The following is a 10,000-nucleotide window of genomic DNA, read 5'->3' as shown; positions in this document are numbered from 1 at the left end:
TCAAAGGAAAGCTAATTGGTTCGAGTTAGCAGTTATTTTTGGGACCGAAATGGCGCAAAATGGTACAAGCACATTTGCGAACGGTCGAAGAAAGCCAGCAAACAATGGAGGATTCTCTTTGCCAGGGATCGACGAGAATGAGCTTCGTGCACGAATTTATGCAAAACCACAGCTTAAGCCGAATCCTAGAGCGCTTAAATTCAGTGGCCCGACTCCTGTTCAGCTGAAGAAGGTAATTACAGTGCTTAGTTTAATATACACGGAGATACAATTTCCACAGTACATGATTCATTCAGTGGCGTAATGAGCTTTTACATTGCATGCATGATCGCAAGTTGCAACTTTTAGCATCGTGAAATGATTTACTAGCCCTACCAAAAAAGATTTCCGAATGAATAGATCTCAAATTTTCTTTAATCAGTAGTAGATATCATGGAAAGTAATTTTTAATCACGGCCTGAAGGCCGTCTGAGTTACAAGCTTCATTTGGTACTTGCTTTCTTGACGATCGCGCATGCTGATCGAAAAATAGAAGTGTGTTTCGTAAGCCAAGATTAAGAGTGCATTTCAATTTTGTCAAATCTGTGTTCACAATGAAGTGAAATTGATTGAAACAAATGTACATTTCAAAGAAAACAAATCGGTTTGAAATCAATTGTCACGTTAATTAATGAACTATAGTCTTGACTTGTGCCGGTATCAGTTATTTCTTCAAAATTTTCGTTTATAGGAAAGGCAATTATATTTTACAAATCATTGAAGAAAAAAATCAGAACTGCCAGGTCTTGATATTAAGAATGGGATCAGCAGACTGAGCTAAAACATCAGGCCCCAGTTTTTCAAAAGCTGGATAACGCTGTCTATCGGATAAATCACTATCCATTGGAAAGCGCAATTGATTTCGCTATCAGTTATCCACTGGATAGTGATTTATCCGGCGGATAGCGCTATCCACCTTTTAAACAAGTGGGACCTAGTCTAATTTATGTTGCACTGTTATTTCAGAATGTACCAATGGCACCAAAACTTGAACCTTTGGTGAGTAATAAATTTTTAGCAATGTTTCAGTTATAAGTGCAAAATAATATTAACGTCATCATTGTCATCATCATAATTATCATTAATGGTGACAGACCGTGCCAATTGTCACTGTCGCCGTCACCGTCACTGCCGTCGCCAGCCCTGCCACCGCGGAGTCAACATCATCATCTCCATTGTCACCACGACGATTTCCATCATCATCATCATCATAATCTTTATCCTCATTGCCAGCATCTTTACAATCATCATTACACCATTGTCATCGTCAGCATTATCCAGGGCTGTTGCTAAGAGCCGGCTGTCAGTGAAAATCGCTGTTTGAGAAAGGGGTGATCGCCAGCTAAATTTTGGCCATTGGTCGAAGTGACTGAGAAGATTGCAAATTATTCTCTACAAAGTTTAAAAGCCATTCGATGTGCTTTAATAAAAAAAAAAAAGAATATCTGTTAGTATATGGAATTATCGCTAGAATTCATTGATACTAGCAAGGCTGTTGCCTAACAGGAGCCCGGTAGCCTGGGGCTCCCAAAGAATAGCTCTGGGCGCCTTAATTTTTCACAGCAACACCTTTCACTTCATATGTTGGGCTCCTAAGTTCTCAGCGTTTAGCTCTGAGGGCCCCTTTAAAATTTTCTTAGGCAGCAGCCTTGACTAGAAATGAAATAAAAGTGTTGTTTTAAGTACTGTTGGGCATGTTTTCTCTTTCCCCGTATTCGCCATCTTGAAGAATGCTGGGTATTGCGAGACACTGGGAACAATCTTGTTACCAGGTCCGTTTGATGTTCAGAGCACAAACTTACCACCTCAATAGAACCTCCAACAGGATGAAGTTATTCTTAGCTATATCCCTAATTGCATCCACCATTGTCTCCCTAACCCGAGTTTATCATCATAGCTAATTAGTCATCACTCAATGATAACATTATTATCATTCATTGGAAAATATGTGCAGGTGTATACCAGTATTTTAAATAGTATAATTTATACAAGGTAAATAGTAATCTCATTATAATTTTATGCCTGTTACTTTTCAGCCAAATCTTGCAAGATATCAAGAAAAACAGAGAAGTCTTCCTTACACATCCCCTGCTGGAAAAACAAAATCCCCCACACCTCCCCTTTCGTCTGAACCGGACAAGAAGAAGACCCGCAGAAGAGATGTTGTGGAGCCCCTTGAGCGCACAACATCCCCACTACCAAACTTGCCATATCATCTGAAAAGTCAGCAAGAGAAAATTGATTCAGTGGCTCAGATAAATTCCATGGCTTCAGATCGCCAACTCTCACCAAAGCAGAGGGTGACTTTATTCACAGAGCCTGTTGTGATTAGCAGTGCTTCTCCCACGCCACCAAGGCCTAGGACTGATGCGATACCTGAAGGCTTAACAGATCCACTTCAGATCATAAGCTCAATACGAGGGAATTCTAAGCTTGGCTTCCTTTACATGACGCCAGCCGTTGATAAATCATCCATCTTGTACAATCCTTACAATCTCAAGTAAGTTGACGAATAAAGTCTGATAAAACTCTTGTCATTAAAATTTGTCTGCTATCAACACCAACACAACATTTATTTCACTGTAAGAGTGAACTCAATTGATCACCCCTTTGAAAAAGTTGTCTCTAGGCCTAATATAAATCCTGAAGGCCTTGCCAACAATTTTCATTTGCTGGTAGGCCCATGAATTCCCAGGATTTTCAACTGAAGTAAGTTACAGGGAAGGGTTCCAACATTGACAAGTAAAATCGTCTGGCGTTAGACAGAGTAAAATACTAAGTATGGCCGGTTTAGGGGTGATAGGGTTTAATAATGAAAGAACATTTCCTCTTGCATCTAGTTACGTAATAACAAATATTGTTTATGACAGCCCTGTCTGCACATAACCTTTTAATTGGTGGTTGTCAAATAATCACTTGACATTTAATTTTCTTTTTAACAGGATTGTGAAACACTCAGAAATCAACCACTCAGACTACTACACAATAAGCACTGAGGGAGTGACTCACCTGCGTGACAACGAAGCTGAATTCACTGCTCTTGAACGTTGGGAAAAGGAGTATAAAGACTACAAACAGCTTGTCAAGATTCCCACTTTTGCTAACTTCAGAATGTGGAAGGCCTTCGTGGTGTGGAGGAAGAATGTTAAAACAAAGTAAGGCAAACATTTTAAAAAAGAGAACTTTTTTAACAGTATTTTTAATAAATAAATGACAGTACTAAATTAAATTGCCCCTAACCTGAAATTTCAGCATTTTAGACTGTGTAATTCGTGTTAAATCGTTGCCATTTTTATAATTATGTACAATTACTTTTAAAAAGTTGGAGAAGTTATAGAGAGTTACATGTATTAATGGTAAGTTGGCTGTTGTTTCTCCCATGGCTGAGCTAATCTGACAAGCCTTAAGCTTGGTCTCTCCTTGAGATGACATCACAAACCGCTTTGCATTTCGGTTTGACAGAATTTTTGCATTGCAAGGCAGTTTGTGACAGCATCCCAAGAATATGGCTATACCTCTCAATGGGGGTGGTAGCATTTTAAGCCCTTCAGGGCTAGGGTGTGAGTCCCTGTCACTGTGGGAATCTCAGGGTTATTGCCTTTGGCATTCAATTGCTTGGCCTTTCGTTAAGAACATAATTAATACCAATGCTTCTTCTTTGCCTTTCAACCCCTCCCTCCCCTTTTTTTTGTAAGTATCAAATTAATGTAAGTATCAAATCTCAGGGTTTTTATGGTTTTCTCTGTTTCCTTGAATGATGGTGCTCAGTGTATGATATTGCACACCTTCGTGGTTTAATTGATTTTGTCTCATATTCTTTTGAATATAGGAAAATTACTCAGTGTAAAAACCAACTGCAAGAAAATCTTTTCATAGTCAACGCTGTGAGTATTATGATCTCATTAATTTTATATTTAGGGTTCAATGACGCTGCTCAGTAGTTTCTTCAATCTGAACATTCGATTAATTCTTGCACAATTGCAAGCTGGTGATATGTCAGACTTTGACCTGGATGAACTTGCTCTTTATATTTTAATATAATTGTTGTCTTGACCATTTGGATCAAAATTATTGTTATGAAATAATTTTTAGCTGGCATTTAATCTTTCTTTTTAATAGTCTCTGCGCCCTGCTCTTCTCAATGTACGTGAAATGTGTTACCGTATCAGTGACATGGGGCTGTGCAAAGTAGAGAAAGGGCACACATATACATTGGATGAGTTCCGTAGTGCTCAATTTGAACAACTTGAAGAGGTAGGCATCATAAATTATTATGATCATCAATATCATCCTCATGTCATCATCATCATCATCATCATTTTCTCACTTTCCCCAGAAATGATTAATTTTTACTGCCCTCTTTGGGTCTGTCATTGACCCCATCTCAATTAAGCCAGCCCTTGGGGAAAATGAAATTCCCATGGCCGGTAGTCTGCATAGCTGGAGGGAGTTTTGGTGCGGGAGACAAATAAAGAGGGCAAAGCCATGTGAAGAATGAGGAGGTACGCTGTGAAAGCACCCCTCCCCACTCTCCACTTGTTATTTGGCTCCGGCCAGCTGTGCAGGCAACATGGCTGGTTGATCAATCGCTGCACACTTAATAGCGTTAGCCCTTCGTCAGAGCAAATCCAAAGGGCTAACGCTCGAAAGGTCAACTTTTAGAATCTCTACATACGGTGGCCAATTTACATGATCAACTCTGTTAACTCAGATAAAACCAAACTTTTGTATATTACTAATCCCCACTGACACAGCACCACAGTTTCTTTAGAAACTACCCCCTTCAATGCTTCAAATATGTCAATTTGGCGTAAATCACCTACATGTGTGATCACCAGGTTGACTACACAATATTTAATGTTTGTTAACTATGACAACATACACTGATATTTTGTAGGTTGCTGGAAGGCTAGCAGAGTTCCGGGACCTTGTGAAGGAAGTTGTGAGAAGTGCATGTCGCACTGCATTGCTTGAGGCTGGCTTCACGCCTGATGATTACTTTATGGACATGGAAAGCCCTATGGGAATGTATGCAGGTATGGATGACTCACAAATAATAGAGCTATGTATTTAGTTACATGTAGTAGATAAGTGTTAGAGTGCGAATGCAGAAATATTTCCAACGGTCATTTCTCTCCCTCTAAAAGTTAACGTTTTGGGGAGAGAAACAATTACTGAAAGTACATCTGCATCTAGAGGCTAGTTTAACTGACATTTAGAGTTAAAAAAACCATGAACTAGAATTTGAGGATGTAGCCTATTCATGCACATCATCAGTGGGTAAGTTTTACACCGAAAGGATTGACAATGTTTCAAGGAAAGTCGAGTAAGATTCCTGGTCTCCATTTCTTTGTTTTCGTACACAACGTGTCAGTGCCACGATGCCAATTGTGCGCATGCTTGATAAGTGTTTTAAAAGGTAGCAACAGAAAAAGACTGCAATCTCCTGAGCAACAGGGAGGTCCACATGGTAACCAATCCTTGGACTTGACCCTCAGGAACTAGTTTAAATTTAGTATAGTGACAGACAGTACTAAAAAAACTGTGAGTCATTTCAATTTGTTGACAGAGATGAAGAGAAGGTTAGAGGACACTGTCTGACATTTATTGTAGAGAACTAAATTGACCACCTCATTGTTATAGTCACTATGTACAATCATTGACAGAACTTAAAAATACTGGCAACTACTAACCGGTGACATTCATTGACTTGTTGTTCACTTTCTTAAATTGCATTAAACTGCCGTAATTTTCGACTGTACATACTGACAGTGTGCATCCCACTTGACTCTGACAATGACTTCGGTTTGGCTTACTGAGTTAAGGTAGTGTAAGAAAGAACACCCCAATTTAAATTAATCCTCATGACAACAGGTACAGTGATGTTCTACAATCATGTATTTCTTGATGATTAAAGCTGAGGCTCCAATGAGGGGAACACTGGCATAAGAATATTCCACTAGCCTCTTATCTTCCTCCAGAGTCCACTTCTGTGCTCCTTGGGCATTTGACTTTTTTTATGTCCATTATAGCCCCACCCCCAGGACAACAAAGGTGTCCAATGACCGGGGGATGCCTGGTGGAAGGGGATGTTGAAGCTTGGATTTGACGAGTACATATTAAAGTTAAGTTCATTTCTAGATGAATATGGCGGCGCTGCAATGTCAACGTCCTCTTATTTGATGCCGAGTGGATATGAAATGGACATCTATGGCGATGCACCGGACAAGATGACATACACTGAGCAAGCAAATAAGAGAAGCCACTGCAAGAGGCTTACAAGGTATCAAGTTGTTGACTTGTAAACCGCCCCCCCTTCCCCCCCCCCCCCCCCCCCATTTCAAGATGATTCAAATCGTCTGGCATTAGACAGAGTAAAATCTATTAAGTCTTACTCCTTGGAGTCAATGGATTAAAGGGGACATAGTTTTTGAGGGGATGTAGAGGCTGTTGATTAACCCATTGACTCCTGAACCACCCCTCCCCTCCCCTCCCCCCCCCCCCCCCCACCATTGACGAGTAACATCATTTGGTGTTAGACAGAGTAAAATCTATTAAATCTCACTCCTAGGAGTCAATGGGTTAAAGGGGACATAGTTTTTGAGGGGCTGTAGAGGTTGTTAATTAACCCAGTGACTCCTGAACCACCCCCTCCCCCCACATTGACGAGTAAAATCATCTGGCGTTAGACAGAGTAAAATATATTTAGCCTCATGGGTTAATTAAGTCATTCAAACCTTAAAATGACACACATTTGAAAAAAGTCAATTGCATAAATTAACGCAAGGTGAAGACCTCAAGTGACCTCAAGTGCCGAAACTTTGGAGTTTAACTGTCCCATGGTCTTTCGTGCAAACCTTAAGGCGGCCAATACGCCTGTAAGGAATTGGAGGACGGGCTGAAGAGATTAATAGGCTGTTTATCTCAAAATGCTGATTTACTTGTACCTGTCTTCTTTGCTGCAATTTTCATAATTCTGCGAAATTTCATCTTCAAGCGCCAACGACCAAACTGCGTTTTGGCTGCCATCAATCAAACTTCTGAACCAAGCCGTCAAACCACGGATGCGTGACATAACCTGCCAATCAGCATCTTTGGTTCCCACGGTACATTCGTACATTCGAACTCGACGCTGATGTGAAGCGATGGAATCTGTACGAATCCTTTTACTGAAGAACCTCTAAAAAGATACATCATAATGGAAATGAACTAAACAACGAAAACTCCAATTCACTTTCCGGAGGCGAAGTCGATCTTCCAGGCTATGTTCGGAAATTTGATTGATGGAAGCGAAAACGTAGCGTGGCAGTTATAGCGCTTGAAGGTGAGATTCCGCAGAATTATAAAAATAACAATAAGTTTACCAAATCTTTGCCCAGCTGATTTTGTGTTTCACTTTGATATCATAATTTCAGTTTTATCCGACTTGCTGATTACTTGATTGTCAACACAATGCACGTCCTTGCGGCTAACTCAGTAGCCACTCTGCTGAATTATCTGGAGGAGCAATTACAGCACACACCCACCCCCGCACAAATCCAGGGAACACAGAAAGAGGACGAGGTCGATGAGGAGAAACCTGAGGGGGAGGCGGTGGAACAAAAGGTATGGTTAGTTAATTGGGATCATTCAATTGGAAGAGAAGTATGGTGGCGAGTGCGAGTTTCTAGTTCTGGGCATGCGCGGTGTCTCAAAGTAACTTCGACCTCCACGCCCAGTACGCATGCTCAGAACTCTTACGTATCCAATGGTCGATAATGTGCACAGACTTCAAAAGGCATGGTTCTTAAAAAATATGTCTTTTATCACATCTTGAAAGCGTAGTGATTGGGTCTAAGTATTGGTTTTGTGGGAACGTTTTAGGTAAGCATTTGACAAATAACTGTGCACTTTAGCGAAACGAATTAGAAGGTTCGCAAATCGACTGGACTGCACGATGAGTTCCAAGTTGGCTTGATAGCTCAATCGGTAGAGCACGGCGCCGGAATCGCAGAGGTCAGGGTTCGAATCCCGTTTAAGCCTGAATTTTTCAGGTTTTACTTTCTTTACCGCTTAAATAACTTTTCCAGGTGATCTGGTGACGTAATTCGTAGGACTGGGGAGAAAAATTTTAACGCCGTATCCCACAAACGCGCGCGGCCTTATTTTCGAATTTAACATGGCGGAAGCGAGATTAGAGCTCGTCGGGTCTACTTAAATGTTCATTCAGTAACAGGAAATGTGGTAGACAAGAAATGATCTGTTGAGTTTTGGCGATGGAAATACTGCAGGGAGTTTGGAAACAACACTGACCTAAGGCCGCGCGCAGTTGTGGGATACGGCGTTAAAATGTTTCTTCCCAGTCCTCCAAATTACGTCACCAGATCACCTGGTTGTAACTACGATGATCTAAAACTCTTTAACACGGGGCTTGGTTAGCGCAAACTAAAAATGCCATGTCGACATTGACGCGCTATGATACTACTATGGTCAGACCATTCTTCAAGCAACTGGAGCCTGCACGATAGCGAAAAGACCACCGGCATCAAGCCACAGTAAGACCTTTGTGTGATCCATCATGTGTCAGGGGCACCCAACGAGAATATTGTTCAAAACCACTTAAACATAGCATTGTCAAACGTATTTTAGTATTTAAACGGTAGACATAGGCATATTTTTATCCCCTAAAAATCTTTCATCTGTTCGGATTGCCTAGCTGAAAGTCTAGTGATCTGAAAATTATAGGGATTAAAACTTACCTTTTCGAAAATTTCAGCCAGAAAAAAGGCTCCTGAAAATTCTAGGTGACCTTTTTAGGGCAAAAATCCGTTAAAAAAGGGGCAATTATACCATTTTTCAGATGTTCGAAAATCCTAGGACAGGCAGGCAAGCAAGAAATTTTACAACAAATGTTCCGAAAATATTCTAGATCTCAAATCGTCTTCCGAACAGATATTTTCCGAAAATTGACGTCGGCTGTCCGTGATGTGTTAGTGCGGTGGCTGAATACTCGGAGATAATATTAGGTACACGAACCTTGCTTGAGCCTACTCTTATTAAGGCCAACGTAAAATAAAAGATCGCTTTCTACCCGGCTCTAGCCTTGATACGATATGAAAGAGTCCCTTTTCTGATTCCCAGATTTCCTTTTCGGGCAGCCGGTACTGACGATGAGGTTATAATTAATATACATGCAAAAGATAATAATGCATTGGTCGAGTAAAAGCTTTTTGTTTCAACAACCTGAGCGGAAGTCATCTTCTCTTTACTCCGGCGATGACTTCCGCTCAGGTGTTCGAAACGTCAGTCAGTGTCATCTCAAGCGGTTCTTCCCAGGACTACACTCACCCGGACGATAGTAGTTCACTATTGAAATCCAGCACTTTTTTGATAAAGATGCATGTAGAAGATTGCCTTTTTTGTTGTGATAGCAGATCATACAAATATCACCTTGATTGCTTTCTTTGTAATAGGACGAACAAGGCGAGCTTCATCCTTTATACACAACTGAATTGCTTCTTGAGCCTCAAGCTCTGCTGTTCTTTCCCGGACTGGAAAACTTTCAGGATGGACTTGGTGAGGTCGTCAAGAAATTCCAAGACGCCGTCCTCAGCGTGCAAAACTTGGTGCCCGATCCGTACTTTGATGCGTTCACACAGTAAGTTGTTGAATCCGATACTAAGATTTTGCAACATGAATTGGCTGCATCATAGTTAATCGAGGGTTATGAAACCTTAGAACTTTCAAAAGCGAGAACAATGTTGTTGCAATCGATATTGAATTCACCGTGACCCTGCACAACCTTTTGTTTTCGCTTCGCACGGGTTCGCAAATTAGTTGCGCATAATTTAATCGAAGGATTTGATTGGTTATCTTCTCGAAAAAAGGTGTGTTTTGCGCAGGTTCAAGGCCAAAAATACGGACAAAAACATGAAACACAGGAATTTGTCCAGTTTCATAACCATCTCCATGCATTAACTAT

At 40.8% G+C, this 10,000-nt stretch overlaps 1 protein-coding gene across 1 annotated transcript in view; it reads left to right on the top strand.

Annotated features, from left to right (window-relative positions):
- Positions 1 to 10,000, top strand: part of LOC138011688 (dynein axonemal heavy chain 6-like) — a 99,657-nt gene that overhangs the window by 109 nt on the left and 89,548 nt on the right. Inside the window, exons 1-10 of the mRNA XM_068858811.1 lie at positions 1 to 232; positions 1,006 to 1,038; positions 2,076 to 2,539; positions 2,982 to 3,194; positions 3,869 to 3,923; positions 4,159 to 4,293; positions 4,937 to 5,075; positions 6,181 to 6,322; positions 7,455 to 7,644; positions 9,492 to 9,676. The exon at positions 1 to 232 is cut by the window's left edge and continues 109 nt beyond it. Of these exons, the coding sequence (XP_068714912.1) occupies positions 50 to 232; positions 1,006 to 1,038; positions 2,076 to 2,539; positions 2,982 to 3,194; positions 3,869 to 3,923; positions 4,159 to 4,293; positions 4,937 to 5,075; positions 6,181 to 6,322; positions 7,455 to 7,644; positions 9,492 to 9,676 (1,739 nt within the window). The 5' untranslated portion in view covers positions 1 to 49. The remainder of the gene's footprint in view (positions 233 to 1,005; positions 1,039 to 2,075; positions 2,540 to 2,981; positions 3,195 to 3,868; positions 3,924 to 4,158; positions 4,294 to 4,936; positions 5,076 to 6,180; positions 6,323 to 7,454; positions 7,645 to 9,491; positions 9,677 to 10,000) is intronic.

Source organism: Montipora foliosa, chromosome 7 (genome assembly GCF_036669935.1).
Source record: "Montipora foliosa isolate CH-2021 chromosome 7, ASM3666993v2, whole genome shotgun sequence".
In the NCBI taxonomy this organism is placed as follows: domain Eukaryota; kingdom Metazoa; phylum Cnidaria; class Anthozoa; order Scleractinia; family Acroporidae; genus Montipora; species Montipora foliosa.
Note: the sequence above shows the minus strand (reverse complement) of the source record. Positions and strands in the feature narration are given on the sequence as shown.